Genomic DNA, 17,041 nt, shown 5'->3' on the forward strand with positions numbered 1-17,041 from the left:
TAATTTTAATTGAAAGATGAACAACATAGTATGTTAATAAGAGATTTCATTTTTTTATGTTTCTGGCATCAGCTCTGAAAGGAAGACTGCAGGTGGGCGGGGTTTTCATTGAATTTTTTTGGACCAATTATCATCAGAAATAATGAACCAACAAGATGACCCAAAATGAGCAAAATTAAACAAGAAACATTCTCTAATTGTAAGCAGCCAAAAAAACCTGTTCACAAAAATTAGACACAAACATTATGATAACTTCATTCATTCATTACGTTATGAAGGTAACTTACGTAAAAACTTATTCTTGAAAGATTTTTCCTTGTTGACAAATACAGGACATCTCTCGATCAATGGGAGAGACAATCGCAAGCCAAAGGTCCTCTGCAGAATTGTGGTCAAAGCAGCTGCCGAATAAAATTTTTTTGGATCATAATTATCTTTATCCACCTCAACTAGATAAGGTTCCAGTTTCTCTATGAACAGCGATTCATACAGCCTCAACTCCTTTGACTTATCATGATACAACTCTGAAAGTGCTGCATCACCAGGACCATAGATTGTTCCTAATCCTGCAATTCTTTTTTGTTTGAAATCGACCAACTGTCTGCTCAGTTCTTCTTTGGCTCTAGCTCTCGCCTTCCAGAATATTTTTCGGAGAATTTCTTCTTCCTTTTTGTCTTTCATAAGGACATCGTCAATCTCGCGTGCGACGTTTTCGTTGCAATTACCAAGTCGAAGAGGCTGAAAAAAATTTTCAGGTAAAAACAAGTAACATGATATATAAATTTCTTATCAAACTGAAAACAAATTTTCAAAAGATTCAAATTCACACGGCAAATTACCCGAATGCTTATCTATGATAAACTGTGAACTTCAGAAAATTAAAATATTCGGTCTCCCGATCTAACACCGTTAGATTTTATCCTTTGATCACGTTTAAAGAACAACATTCAATAATTTGAGAATATTGAAATGTTGAAAATTCTAACGGTGTTGAATCCGGAGACCTTGGTGGCCACCGAATATTTCAAATTTCTGAAGTTCACCGATTATTATAGATGGGCACTAGGTTTACATAGCCCCACAGAAAGTAATCTAGCGGTGTTAAATCAAGAGATCTTGGAGGCCAATTCACAGGTCCAAAACGTGAAATTAGGCGGTCACCAAACGTGTCTTTCAAAAAATCGATTGTGGCACGAGCTGTGTGACATGTTGCGCCGTCTTGTTGGAACCCCAGCTCCTGGACATCATGGTTGTTCAATTCAGGAATGAAAAAATTAGTAATCATGGCTCTATATCGATCACCATTGACTGTGACGTTCTGGCCATCATCGTTTTTGAAGAAGTACGGATCAATGATTCCACCAGCCCATAAAGCGCACCAAACAGTCAGTTTTTCTGAAAGTAACGGTGTTTCGACATACACTTGAGGATTAGCTTCACTCCAAATGCGGCAGTTTTGTTTGTTGACGTAGCCATTCAACCAGAAGTGCGCTTCATCGCTAAACAAAATAAAATGGACGTAGTGCGCACAGAACCATTATTTTCGAAATAAAATTGCACTATTTGCAAGCGTTGTTCAGGCGTGAGTCTATGCATGATGAATTGCCAAACCAAACTGAGAATAAATCACTTGACAGCTGTTAAATCGGTCGCCATCTTGAACAGTAATGCCAACTTAAAGTTATATACCTCGAAAAAAAACACTCGTTATAACCAGTTTTTTACAATAAAGTCTCGACTTTCAGGAATAAAAAACAGCGGAAGCAAAGTTGTACGCCCATGTACTCAATGGGTAATTTTGAAGCCCGATGTTTCTATTGCTTTGGAAATTCTCTTAAACAACCAAATAAAGGAAACAGAAACGATTATACATTGTTATAATAAAAATTCTATTATACTCACTGCTCCAGGAACAAGGAAGGTGGAGTGTATTTCAAATGCCCACTTCTTCATTTCCTTGGCATTTCCTTCTTTGTATAAATCTGTTATTAAATAGAAAAATAAACTATTAGGATCCGAATTCGATAAGATGTAGTTGGTAAATACAGCAAGATGTGGTGGATTCTCCCAAAGGCGTGTAAGTGATTTGAACGGGCTATGTTCCTCTGACTGTTCCTGAAAGAAAATTGTTGGAGTAATTTTAAATAATTGATTTGATTGAGATCTTGGTGTGCTTAATTCACAAAAGGACACATATGGTATTCTTGAAGTCTTTATAATCAATTAGAGTTAACTAACCATTTCTTGATCTGAAATCTCATCATCTTCCATGCTCATGATTGGCTGTTGTACCACTTGAGATGTAGCAGCGTGGATCACAGCATTATCAACTAATCTATTTCTCATTGGGTTAGAATCCGTTTCCGAACAATTGTTAGAACCATCCTAAAATAAATTTCTTCATTCAATTTCAGTATATCAAAATCATGATTTCATTAGTTCATTTTTTCATTTGTTGTTGGATTTGTTTATTGTTACCAAATAAATCAATAACAATAAGGACATATTTATTAATGTTAATATTGCCCTCGAACGATTTCAAAGATTGTAAACCTTTTGAATAATTCGAAGAAAAAACTATAAGAGCTTGAGCTCGAGAATATGATTCGTAAATTTTTGAGACAAAAAATTATTAAATTCAATATTTGAAAATGATATTGAATACAAAATCGCTAAATATCAAACTTGCATTGCCATGGTTATACTAAATTCAATTCTTTCATATAAACATATAACCTAACAATCTTCGTTTTCGAAATACTAGGATATTATTCAACGAGCGGTAATGTAGGTCATAACTCACGCAGATGAAGTTTGCAGCACGAGCCGCAGGCGAGTACTGTAATTCATCAAGTGAGTTATGACCATTACCGCAAGTTGAATACTATACTTTATCTACGATTATAACAATAAATACTTAAATACAAGAATAGAGAAAGAACTTTATTCACAAACCAGAAAAGTTACCTATAAACGTCCAAATTATCAAAGTGGCATTCCTCCCCTCAATATTGATAGTGGAAGGTCCTCTTTCGGCCAACCGAATAGAAGCACAGAGCCATATTTATTATAGTGAGTTATAGCAGTGAGTTATTATAACTCACGTTGTTTGTTAATAGATACTATTAATTGCTCAAAAGCAGTTGAATAATGAATATATAATTCAATAGGAGTAGATAAAGGGTATTAAAGTTCGAAACAAAATCAGTTTTTTACTATTTCTCTGGCATTATTACATTCATTTGTTTTAATTTTTAGGTATTGTAATCTAGATGATGTAATGTTTCGAATTAGGTAAGTGTCTCTTGCTCAAATTATTCAGTGACCTAGATATAGGGGTGCGATGATCCTTTTCATAATGAAAATCTACACCAATGTCTTTCTTTCAAGAAAATTATTTCATTTTCGAAATAAACAGAGCTCCACTAAAGAAAAGGCTCGTTAATTTTTTTTCATAGAATGTAACATTTTCGGGATAATCGAATACAAGGCAAGCACTATACACGAATGTATGGCATTTAATTGAACATTTCAGAAAAAAACATATGTCACACACTCAAACAATAAAAAATTGTTGTGAATATTTTTTTAGTGTTTGAGTCTGATAAATGTTCTTTCTAAAAAATTCCATTCATCTGAAAGCTTTATAATACACTTCGTTAGTTTTTGTACTTTGATTTATCACTGACGGAAAAATTCTAAAAATTAAGTTTTGTAGTTTTTCGTGGAGTGTTTGCTTTGTACTCGATTATCTCGAAAATGGTACATTCTATGAAAAAAACCCAAGACCCTTTTTTAGGGAAGCCCTGTTAATTTCAGAAATGAAATAATTTTCCCGAAAAAAAAACAGTGGTGTAGATTTTCAATAGGAAAAGGATTATCGCACCGCTATATCTACGCCACTGAATAATTTTGGCAAGAGACACTTACCTAATTGGAAACATTACATTACCTAGACTTCAATTCCAAAAAAATTAAAACAATGAATGTAATAATACTAGAGTTAAAAGTAAAAAGTTATTGCATTAAAATCTGTGTGTCACAACCTCTATCCATAAACAAGCTAAGTTGTTATTAGGCATGGCTAGTACTTAAAAGTCCCAATTTGGGTTCTGGAAAAGTTTAAATATTTTTTTTAATTTTAATTCAAATCACTTTTCGTTGGAAAAAATCATTGGATTTGGGACATTCTTCGAGATGGAGGAAATGATAAACTGTTGTGTAAAATATTGTATAAACTTACCTCTCCATTATTCGTATCACCATTATCCGGTGCATCCTTCCTCCCCATCCTCGGAGAAGGATAAGGAGGAGGTGGTGTACCTGGAGGAGCCTCTGGCGGATCCCACGACTCTTGTTTACTTATATCATTCACACTTTCTGAACTTTTCAGTCTTCCAGACGTCTCACACAAGGGACTGAGATTGAGGAGTGACTCTGGACTAGATTTCGTACGTTGATGACTGGTATTGCTTTGAAGCTAAAAAATCATCGAATTCTTATGATCTATTATTGGAATGGTAGTAATAATAATTAATAACAAAGCTGGATTAATTAATAACCATAAAGCAAATGGATCTCTCGATATTAAATAGAATTAGAGTAACCAAAAACTATCTGGGAAACTTATTAGAATATTCCAATATTCTCTTCATTAAACTCAGAATAAATATGTCTTGAATATGATCATTTAATGAAAAAGTAAGATCCCGATTTTCAATAATTCTTCTCAAACGAAAATAATATATTTCATATTCTGCAAAAATATCAGAAAATGAAGTGTTGATTCAACAAATGGTGTCAAAGGTACTGTTCTTGATATTAGTAAACCAAAAAACGGAAAGCTGTAACCGTTCTGCATTGGAATAATTAAAAATGGAATTTTCACGATGCCGCCATCTGCGGAGTGGTATGCAAGTCATTTGTATAAGTAAATTCAAGGCCAACTGACACCGTTCCATCATCACCAGTATCTAACATATTGAATTAATTTCATTTCTAACTTAGCGGAAGATTCATTTGGTAGTAACCAAGGATTACAATTTTTGAATTTTACAACTTCTCATTTGGTTTGTGTAATTAATGTATAGGTAGTGTGCAAAATATTGAAACAAAAAAATGTCTATTACAATGGCAAGAAATGCGAAACTTAACCATTGTCATATTTTTCATAGCAACTAATTTCAGGTTTAGTTTAGTTTCGATTGATTATCATAATGAAAATGACAATTTTTCTGTACAAAAATATGCTGTAACTGAAAAATACGAAATAAACTAATTAATAATATGAAAAATATATTAAATGACATTCCTTTCAAAACAGACATTACGCAACATAACGAAAATTTTGTATAAGAAGAATTCAATCAACTAAAACGATGAAGAGCGGCAACTAAATAATTTATTATGTATTCAAATAATATACCAGCATTCCAAGGGCGTACCATAATGTAATTCCTCACAGTTATAGTTATTGTATTACTCTTGTTGGCCATCATTTCGACTACAATACAAATGAGTTAGCTCTTTCCTCATTTTTTCTCGATATTCTGCTTGAATTTTGTATGATTCTGACTATATTATCAATATGAAATTTTGCATAAAGCTTGGAATTGTTATTTAATATTTATATCCCAAATCACAATTAAGTGTGACATGTTGTCGCTGAAATATTAGTTTTTTTTTGGCATTCTTGAATTTTCTATAATTCTGATGACGCTATTCAAACAAGATTTTGCTCGAAACTACGAATTATTTTTTTAAACATACACAAAATCTCATTTCGATTGGACCTATTGTACGGATATATTGTGTTTTACTTCCAATATTCTTCTTGAATTTTCCTCAGTTTTGAAAATGTGATCTCAACGTAGTCCGTTTTGTGGTTACTGAAATATCGAGTGTTTTTTTTTCAATATTCTTCTTGAATTTTCTATGGTTCTGGTTTGAAGCCGAACATGAAATTTTGCACCCTGCTTGAGATTGTCATTTTTCATCCTCCCAAAAATAATCTTTACGATAAATAATGGGTAACAGAACACTAAATGAACCTTTCGCTAAGTTTTAAATTAAATTATCGTAAGTAATTGCACAAGTGCATCAAAATTACCGATAATTTTGCATGACAGCGTGTTGTCATAAAAACTGCATGAGTTCATTTTCATTTTTGGAGAAAGAGCCCGACACCGAAGGTGGAGGGCTCTTTCTCCAAAAATTAAAATGACCGAATGCAGTTTTTCAAGGAAAACACGCTGGAATGCGAAATTATCCGGTCATTTTGATGCACGAGTGTAATTCGGGGGAATATTTCCCGAATAAACTATTACATCACTTGTCAAACTGATGTAGAATGGAATTGCCATAGATTCGAACTGTGTAAGATGCATAGAAACTATGCATCTATGAACAGAACAATTATCGCAGTGCAGTTTCGCTTCCTACAATGCAATTATCGCTGTAATTTTCGATAATTGTTCTCCAGATACATAGAATTTTTGACAGGAGGGAAATATTCATGTTAGATATTGGCAATGATACAACGGTGTCAGATGGCCTTGAGGTTATGTATATAACAACTTCATGTAATGGTGTTAGAATGTTTGGGTAATTTAGAAATATTGGTCCAAAATTAGCACCAAAAACACCACTTGTGCGTTTCTCTAAAAATACAATTGTGCTTGAAAAATTTCACATTAAAGTTTTACAGTAAGCACTAAAATTATAAACAGTTCTAGAAATAGTGCTTTCCATTTTTCGCTAAATTCACGCACCTCACGCATTTAGTGTAATCTAGTATGAATCTGAGTGACAATGTAACAATAATTACCCCAAAGATAATGAAATATTTATTTTCATCTTATACTTCCACTCCTTTCGTATCATCAACGTGTTCAACACAAGTGTCACAGTCTACTATAATTCCGAGTAATCTCCATGAGATACAGCAAATTGTTGCCCCAACTATTGAGTTTGATAACGTGTTCAACTCGTAATTCATTGATATACTGCTAGAATTAATTCAACTAAATTAATCAGTGCTGAACTGTAATTCAATTGTTCATTTTCAGTTCTGAAAATAAGGTAAAAAAGAGAAAGGGGAATGGCGCGAAAACTTTCGATTTCAAATAACTAAAATCATATCAAAACATTTGGCCATGAAAAAAATGCAATAATTGAATTTTAAGCCTTTATTTCATAATTTCCAAATTGATAAATGTTAATCTTCAAATGTGACTAAGAAAAAATCTAACGGTCTTAAATCCGAAGACCTTGGTGGACACCAAATATTTTAAGTATCTGAAGTTCACAGATTATCATAGATAGGCACTTTATTGATTGTTCCGTGTGAAACTGAAGCTTTTTACGATTTTTATTGTTTGATAAGAAATTTATTCATCGTGTTATGTATTCGTCAAAAGGGAAAAAGCGATTTTTATTTGTTACAGAAATTTTCATGGTTTACATTGAAAAAAACACAAGTTCATATCATAACATCAAAACTAATTGCATAATTATTACACCAAAAGGTTTCTACTGAAAAAGTGTAATGTTTTTGTTTCAAGTTTATAGCACCAATAATAAAGAAGTTATGAGAACTATTAATTTCACGCCATTTTCTAATTTTCTCTTATGGCTTGAAAACAGTAGAATTTATGAGCTTGCGGTTGTCGCCAAATTAATTATCTCAAAAATCGAGTCCGAAAATGTGCTATTCATTTTCTTCTAACTCGAAAAGGTTCTGAGATCTCTCAACGAATTTGGGACGCCCAATACAGGACTTAGAGTTATAGCAGGCTGTGCTTGTGTTGAACAGATCATTTTTCATAGGCTAGGACTTTATCTCTTTGAATGTGAGTATTTCGGATATAAAATATCAGGTGTACAACTTTGCTTCATTCGTTTTGCAATAGAGGGCTGTAGCGGTAAGTGGTAGTCGAAATAAATAGATCGTAGATGTCATAAAGTAAGCAACGGTATTTGTAAACATAACGCCATCAAAACATTAGTCGATTTGTGTCTGCATCATAAAGTTATTCTCGATTAAACATGTCAGCTTACGAGCCAAATTATCGTTATTTATAGGATGTTTTAATTTTCTGCGTTAATATGAAGAAATCTGCGGCTGAGGCTCATCGACTGCTCTCTAATATCTATGGTGAGGCAGCTTTTAGTGAAAGAACGTGCCGAGAGTGGTTTCAACGGTGATTTTGACGTCGAAAACCAGCATGGCGGTGGAAGAGAGAAGATTTTCGAAGATGCAGAAATGGAGGCATTACTTGATCAAGACTCGTGTCAAACGCAACAAGAATTGTACGAGTTGAAGTCGAGAAATTTTGAACAGCGAATGTTTGCTTGTGAACAGCTGCTTGCAAGGCAAATACGAAAGGGATTTCTGCATCGCATTGTGACTGGAGACGAAAAATGGATTCATAACGATAATACCAAGCGCAGAAAATCATGGGGATTTCCCGGCCATGCTTCACGTTGACGGTCAAACCGAATATTCACGGTTTCAAAGTCATGCTCAGTATTTAGTGAGACCAGCTCGACGTAGTGTATTATGAATTGTTAAAACCGACTGAAACAATCACAGATGATCGTTATCGAACGCAATTAATGCGTTTGAGCCGAGCATTGAAAAACAAACGGTTGCAATACAACGAGAGACATGATGAAGTGATTATACAGCATGACAATGCTCACCTCATATTGCCAAAGTGGTCAAGACATACTTGGAAACGTTGAAATGGGAAGTCCTACCCCACCCGCCGTATTCTCCAGACGTTGCTCGATCAATGGCACACGGCCTGGCTGACCAGCTCTTCCGGTCTTATGAAGAAGTAAAAAATTGGATCGAATCGTGGATAACTTTGAAAGATGACGCGGGATTCGTACGCTGCCCGAAAGATGGGAGAAAGTAGTGGCCAGCGATAAACAATTCTTCGAATCACAAATGTAAAGGGTGTTTTTTTTTAGAGCTATAGAACTTTAAATTGTAATGAAACAACGATGGATTATTCGATTGACATGAATTTTATTTATCCGCAAGATAATCTTGTGGCATTACATTTTAAATATGATTTCTGGCATATGACCGCCACGGCTGGCTCGGATGTAGTTCAATCTGGACGTCCAATTTGCGACGACTTTTCCCAACATTTGTGGCCGTATATCGGCAATAAAACGGCGAATGTTGTCTTCCGAATGGTCAATGGTTTGTGGCTTATCCGCATAGACCAATGACTTTACATAGCTCCACAGAAAGTAGTCTAGCGGTGTTAAATCACAAGATCTTGGAGGCAAATTCACAGGTCCAAAACGTGAAATTAGGCGGTCACCAAAGATGTCTTTCAATGAATCGATTGTGGCACGAGCTGTGTGACATGTTGCGCCGTCTTGTTGAAACCACAGCTCCTGGACATCATGGTTGTTCAATTCAGGAATGAAAAAGTTTGTACATAAATTATAGAACATGAATTGGGTAGTAGAAATACAGTGGGAAAAAAAGAAAAATCAAAATGACAAAATTTACTTTTCTTATGATATCTCAATAACCGGTCCTGATAATCTCGATTTGTTTGAACTGCTTGATAATGCTTCTATGCATGCAACTTCTTCTCCATTTGACCGACCTTCTAACTCTTATGGTTTAAAAGTTACCAATACAATCCCATTGGAAAAGTGGCCACCCTGTATATCACAAACATCATCAGTTTTGGTAGTTACAAAAAAGACAAAAAAAAAATTGAATCAGCGGATATTTGATATTTCGGGAAGCTCTCCCTCTTTCATGGCTCTATACCGATCACCATTGACTGTAATGTTCTGGCCATCATCGTTTTTGAAGAAGTACGGACCAATGATTCCACCAGCCCATAAAGCGCACCAAACAGTCAGTTTTTCTGGATGTAACGGTGTTTCGACATACACTTGAGGATTAGCTCCACTCCAAATACGGCAGTTTTGTTTGTTGACGTAGCCATTCAACCAGAAGTGCGCTTCATCGCTAAACAAAATAAAATGGACGTAGTGCGCGATACGTATTTCGCACAGAACCATTATTTTCGAAATGAAATTGTACTGTTTGCAAGCGTTGTTCAGGCGTGAGTCTATTCATGATGAATTGCCAAACCAAACTGAGAATAAATCACTTGACAGCTGTTAAATCGGTCGCCATCTTGAACAGTAATGCCAACTTGAAGTTATATACCTCGAAAAAAAACATCCGTTATAACCAGTTTTTTACAATGAAGCCTCGAATACCGGAAAAAACTGCGGAAGCAAAGTTGTACGCCTATGTAAAGACAAGACCTTTATGCAAGTGGTGAGGATCAACAAAAATGAAAAACAATTTCGTGATTTTACGTGTATGGGTGTGTGCATATATGCAAATGGTCAGTGCAAAGAAAACAAAACTGTTAGTTATTGGAAAGACGTGTTGCATTGTGTTGGTGTTCTGTTACTTACATAATTATTAACCAGAGTTGCGCAAGTAGCCACAAGAGGATATGACATTTGTTTGTTTATTGAATTGGAAACATCGCCAGGAGGGGTTTGGGGCGAGGAAGGGATGGAACTTCGTCTTGGTGGTAAAGGTGGAGGGGGTCCATCAGGGGGTGGATAATATATGGGATTATCCACTTGGACTTCGTTCGAATTGAGCATTTTGTTGGGATGGGAGGGTAGGGGGTAAGTGTTACTGCGATTGTTAATTGTACTGTTGCCAAACACTCTGATCGTCCTCTTCGGCAACGGCGGAGGCTCCGAGTTACCGTTTGGCAAGGCCCCAGTTTCGGGAGAAATGGGAGAGGAGGCAGAATCACAGTGTGGCAGCTGCAAGAGACAGACAGTAAAAGCGAGGTTAGTAAGGGCGACGCCCCTTAAAGATGTGAATATGAAACCAAATTCAGGTCACCAAGTGAAATGTATACAGGGCGAGTCAATAGGGTTGGATCGGTCGACAACTCTTGGAAATTTTGGGCTCTAATGATGATTCAAATTTTAACGGAGTCGACATTACTCACCGCATATGCTCAAATTATTTTTTTGACTCAACAGGCTGGTCCGAAAGTGGTGAAACACGTACCACCCTGTTCTGTTTTAAATGAGAATACCCAATTTCTATACAGGGTGTTTCATTGGGAAACGGAAATACTTCACAGGTGCATAGATGACACCAAAGCGGTTCTGGAGATACCCCATTTATTGGGTCTTAGTGTCTTCGTAGCCGAGATACAGGGTGTTTTATGAATTTTGCCCGTTTCTTTCTGAGGCCATATCAAACGAACCACCCGGTATATTTTCTTCATATTTGGCAAATATGTTCCTAATTGATAGCCCAAAAGTATCATGCAATAACCGCCTTGAAAATCCAGGTCCGGGTTAACAAAAAGTTATGAATCGTTTGAATCCTCGAAACAACACCCTGTACATCGGAATTTTGAAAATCTCTTTTGATATTCGGAAACACCACTAAAAACTAAACTGAGATTTGTACTTCAAATTTTCGCGCAGACAGTTTTACTGCACAAATTTTCAACGTAAAGGTGAAGTTTTTAAGAACTTGGATACCTGAAAGTGGTTTGAAGTGACTTTTAACAATGAATTATTAAAAATATTGAATCCATAATCAATTTATAGGTGGTCCGAAAAACACTGAACTTTTTTAAAAATGAGAATGTCAATAAGATCATTTATTCGTATGGCATGCCCTGATTATTTTGCCTGTCGAATAGCCTTGTGAATAGTCTTAATTTTTTTTGTTGAGACATGTTGGCTCTCAAATGAATAGTTTAAAAAAAAAAGCATTTAATGTTTTGTACGAGGACTGGCAGTATACATATGTATAGTCTCAAAGATATAAGATTACTCAATATCTACAGAAAATATCAATTGAATTTTGACAAAATGGAATGAAGACCACGTGAAAAAACAGAAACTCTTAAGGAATTCGATGTGAATGCATATTTTCAACTAAAAAAGTCAACAATTAAAAAAGTCTCATCAATATTTATCTACAAATTTTTGAATTGAAGATAAGCCAAATCAAAGATATCATCAAAATATTTGGGAACATTCATTTTGACAAAATTAAATGGGGATCACCTGAAGAAACAGGAATATAGTCTGAATTCTCTCAAGGAGTTCGAAATGACTGCATATTATTTTACGCTAAAAAATATTTTGATGATTTCTTTGATTTGGCTCATCTATAATTTCAATATTTGTACGTATTAAGTAGAGTTGAGTATTCTTAGCCCTTTGAAACTGTATGCGTGGAAAGTGTATTACCAATTCCCGTACAAAACGTGCAATGCGAAACATTTTGAAAACTATCAATTTTAGTCACAATATGTCCTAACAAAAAAATAAAGAACACTCACTAGTCTATAAGACAGGCAAAAAATTCAGGGCATGCCATCAGAATAAATGACTCATTGACATTTTTTAAAGATTACAGATTACTTTTTGAAAATTGTAGTCTTTCGGACCACCTGTAGAATGATCCGTAAATTTGAAGAAGACTAGAAAATTTTTCGGGAAATGAATTGAAAAAAAATGTATAATTATCTCGAACGGTTTTCACGATATGATCTTCACTTTTAACCACTATATCCATGAAATTTGTCGAAAAAAGTGTACTACGTAAAAAATTACCACAGATAAATGATGACAAGTGGGGTATTTCGAAATCAGAATTTCATGGATATTATGATTATATAAGAAGAGTCAAAAACAATCTAAGCTCATGCGCTGAGTACTGTCGATTCCGTCAAATCATTCTCCTAGACCAAAATTTCCAAGATTTATCGACCGATCGAACACTATTGACTCACCCCGTATATGATGTAATAAAAATATTGAATCGGCAAAGAGTAATTAGTCCTCACTACTCCAAAGGCTATACTTTCAAGTTACTAAGTATTTACAGCATCATGATGAATTATGTACAGTGCAAATGTTTGGTGTAGTTCTTGTTTCCATTTGTTCAAGATATTTTCACGAGCACATTAAAAATGTGAACCTATAATATATCACATTGAAAAAAAAAATCAAAGAGAAAAATGGGGAGCAATCGATTATAGTATCTTCAGAAGTTCCTTGTTGGCCAATACAATAATTTATAAATTATTTACTTTATGGCCTGAACAAATAGGCTTTAGCTCCAAAGTACCCTGGTGGTTGGAGGAAATATTGAGCTGTTTATACTAAAACTGTTGCATTTTAGATTTTTTCTAGGATTAAATTGTACAAAATGCTCTCGTTTTGCTTAGTTGTCACTTGAATTAATAAAACTAGAAATTATGGGCTCACAGAAGTGGTTTGCTGCTATGTACAGATATTCAACTGAAGAAGCATCGGCTATTAATATCCAGTGGCGTAGGTAGATAAGATCTCGGTTTTGTTATTTTCAACGAGGTCTGGTTACCTATCTACGACACTGCTTAGGTCATTAGTCATGACTACAAAATAAATCTACGAAACTCCACTTGATAGAACCTTGATTTTCCTCCAGCCATCATTTATACTATATTAAAGTTGGAAAATTTGACAGCCTTATTTCAGTGGATACAATAAATTGTTAACCATTTAATTAAAAGCTCCAATTTTTTAAGATATTAAAATCTCAGGATTTCGCTTGTCCCCTTGAAGACTTCGAAGCATTTTTTGATCCTGACTCGTCCCAAGGAGTTATTTCAGGGATTCTTTCAAAATTGATCACCCTGCACATATATATTTAAATACACAGGGTGTTCCACCATTGACGTGATGCTCTATCACGATCAAGCGCTGAAATTTTGGGTTTTTTTCGATACAATGTCATTAGGCTCCATTAAAACTACATTCTTGAATTGTTTGAGAATATACAGGGTGAACCGAAAATGTGTGAACGACAAAACATTTTATTTCTTATCGTTTTTATTTAATTTTCAGATTCCTTGGAAGAAATGAAGTTTGTTCAAAGTTTCATATATTCAAAACTTACTGTTGTGAGATCTTTCCGATTTTTCATAAATTCGAGGCTCTTTGAAAAAACCTTATGATTTCAAACTTGGATTCATTTAAATCTTGGAGTCTGAAACACTTCATTGGTACACCCTATGTATTCCCAAATAATTTGAGAATGTAGCTCTGATGGAGCCTAATGATACTGTGTCGAAAAGAATTCGAAAATTTCAACTCTTAACCGTAATAGGCGTCAATGGTAAAACACCCTGTATTATACATCAGAAAATATTCCCAGAAAGTAGTAAGTTTATTAGTCTTTGCACAACACCAATTCAATCATCTAAAAAGCGACCAAGAAGAACGCCAGAAAATAATATGTATAAACAAATGCTGTATTCAATTTTGAATAAAAACGTCGAAACAGGCACTGAAATTCTGAAAAATTCTAAATGAAGGTTGATTTTCACTCGACTACATCCTTATACCCACGGAATCTCATGGTAATGTCAATATGACTCCACAAAAAAAGTTCATAAAAAAAACCAGCTATTATATAATTAATCCGAAATATCTTAATGTATGAAGTCTGAAACACAACAGTATTTCAATTAAGTAAATGGGTACTATTACGTCGAATAATTGAATGCTATAATTTATAACTATTTACCAGAAGTTTGTCATTTGTCTTCTTTCACGCAGGATATAAAACAATTCATATAAATCACATTCATTAAAGAAAATACATTCAAACCTGATATCGAAAAAATGGTTTTTAAACCTTTTAAAGTTTCAATGTTTTGGTAAAACACCTACAAAATTTCAGATAAAGGTTTTATAAGACACTTGAGTTTTTTAAATTACTAGAAATAATAATTATAATTATTATTTTTAATTCTTGTATCCTGAGCTAGGCATATAATATAATAGTGGAAACCGATGTGACTGCACATTTCATAAATTCATTAAAAAAATGATCTTGAGCGACAAGGGTGACAGAACACAAACATACATTTTTGTTGGTCTTTCTGGACACTCTTCGAAACTACTGAATGGATTTAATTGCGATTTCTCAGCTAGATTACGATCAGCTTTGAGCAATATTTAGGCTTTCTTTTATTTAAATCGGGTGGAATTAACATATTAATAAATTTGTTAATGTTGTTAAATAATGAATTATTTTAGTAATCTTTCGGGTGAGTTCCAGCAGGAAATAGAAGACGCAGCTGTAGCATTAATGTGTCAAATTCTTCTAAATACTAGATTCTCTCTACTTTTAGTAGAAAAGAGCAAGCTGAGAATTTCATAGCTCTGTGAAAAAGCTACTACCTCATTCCTAGAATTTTCGAATAATTCATCACCAAAAATTCATCAAACAACAATAGTAACCCCAATTCAAGAACTAAATTCGACCACATTCAACCTCTCCTCCCTATTACTCTCTCTACCCTATTCAAGAAATTATGAGAGTTGATGCCACCTTCATGGGGGTGTTTTTTTCGTAAAAAAACTCAAGATGGAAATTCGTCCCCCTCAAAACAGAAGTTAACCTGCTTTTTTTTTAATCATAGAAAAATCTTCGTTTCTGAGTTCACCTGAACCATCTTCAGAAAATTCAAAATAGATTATTGGAAATAAATTCTGAATATACCTAATTACAGGATTACACATCTGACCGTGTTGAGATTTTGCCTGTATAGAGAATAACCATTTCAAACGCGCAGAATTTCGTTTTGATATGGTAACCAGAATCACAGAAAATTCAAGAAGAAAGATCAGGAGGATATAAAGCGTTGTTATTATTGAATTTTCAGATTAATGGCTTAAACCTAAAAAGTAACTGCAAATTTGTTAAGTTGAGAAAAGTATTTTAGCTTTGGCCCAGTAGGTTTTTCAACTGACGTTTCGTTTACGACTGCGGTAAACATCTTCAGAGATGTCTAGGACGAAAATTGTAATTCGAGGATGGATTTCTTTATACTGAACTGCTCAGTTGACTGACAGCTGTGTTCAAACTCATTCAGCATCTTCATATTTAACAAAAAAAATCATATTTCTCGCTCCAAATGACGTTTCAACTAAATGACGAGATTTTCAACGCAATTTGACACTAAATAAAAAAACCAAAATGATCCAATCGGATAGTAGCCCTGCTGAATCAAGAATGTCTTGACAGTAAAAGCTGCCTCAACTGTATATTTTTTTATGAACAAGCAGAATTGTTCTGAATTTTTGAAAAAATGTCATTTCTCGAACCATTTTTTGCTGGCGTTCTTCTTTACCGGCTCCATTAAAAAATATATTTTATAGGTATTAGACACAAGCATATTTTCGATCTTACCTCAGTTTGATTTCTCTGCAACATTGATTGCAAAGTTTGAAGATTCTTTTCGGTTTTGGTGAGTTCCAAGAACTTTTTTTCGTCAGGCGATGTCGCCAACTGGCTTCTCAGAACATCGATGTACCTCTGTTCTTTTTCGATCATGAGTCGATAATGTTGTTCTTTTTCTGCTTGCAATTGCATTTGTATAATGTTCTGTGAATGGAATAGACGTTATACTCTTCTAACAATAACAGTAATTTATAGATGTCTTATATATGTATTTGTTTTCTATTTATAACTTGTTTAATCGACTATTTCTGGCTATCACTGTTTTATCGTTTTGCACTTATCATCCAAAAAGAGAACTACTGCAGAACAGAAAACGTACGTCGATTCAATTGATGAACCAAGAGAATAATTCATCCATCTACTTCTTAAAATCAATACCATCTCAAATCAGAGATATACAATATGATCAAGAAACCGAAAAAGTTTTCTACCAAACTTCATAGCAATATTCATTAGGGTCAAGTGTTCATCTATATGGGTCAAGTGATTATTGCCTCTCTCAAAACAGTTTATCTAGTATTCAGTTTGCAATATTCATCAACAATTTTATATTTTCCAGTCTTTGATAATATCTTTTTGGGAATGAAATTTTTGAAGAAATCACAAATTCAATCCATTTTTATGTGATATTGATACATCCAGCTTATGTCTAGACCATAATCTTAATAAACTTCAACGACGAAAGTATTGCCCAAAAATCCC

At 34.3% G+C, this 17,041-nt stretch overlaps 1 protein-coding gene across 6 annotated transcripts in view; it reads right to left on the reverse strand.

Annotated features, from left to right (window-relative positions):
• LOC123673811 (rho guanine nucleotide exchange factor 11) overlaps window positions 1-17,041 on the reverse strand; it is a 99,888-nt gene that overhangs the window by 71,295 nt on the left and 11,552 nt on the right. For 2 of the 6 annotated variants that reach the window (XM_045608503.1, XM_045608504.1), the window contains exons 6-11: window positions 16,289-16,483; window positions 10,468-10,833; window positions 4,244-4,480; window positions 2,239-2,385; window positions 1,903-2,115; window positions 288-738 (exon numbers count right to left, since the gene is read on the reverse strand). In XM_045608503.1, the coding sequence (XP_045464459.1) occupies window positions 288-738; window positions 1,903-2,115; window positions 2,239-2,385; window positions 4,244-4,480; window positions 10,468-10,833; window positions 16,289-16,483 (1,609 nt within the window). The remainder of the gene's footprint in view (window positions 1-287; window positions 739-1,902; window positions 2,116-2,238; window positions 2,386-4,243; window positions 4,481-10,467; window positions 10,834-16,288; window positions 16,484-17,041) is intronic. The other 4 variants (XM_045608508.1, XM_045608507.1, XM_045608505.1 and 1 more) reach the window with 3 other exon arrangements.

This window comes from Harmonia axyridis, chromosome 2 (genome assembly GCF_914767665.1).
Source record: "Harmonia axyridis chromosome 2, icHarAxyr1.1, whole genome shotgun sequence".
In the NCBI taxonomy this organism is placed as follows: Eukaryota; Metazoa; Arthropoda; class Insecta; order Coleoptera; family Coccinellidae; genus Harmonia; species Harmonia axyridis.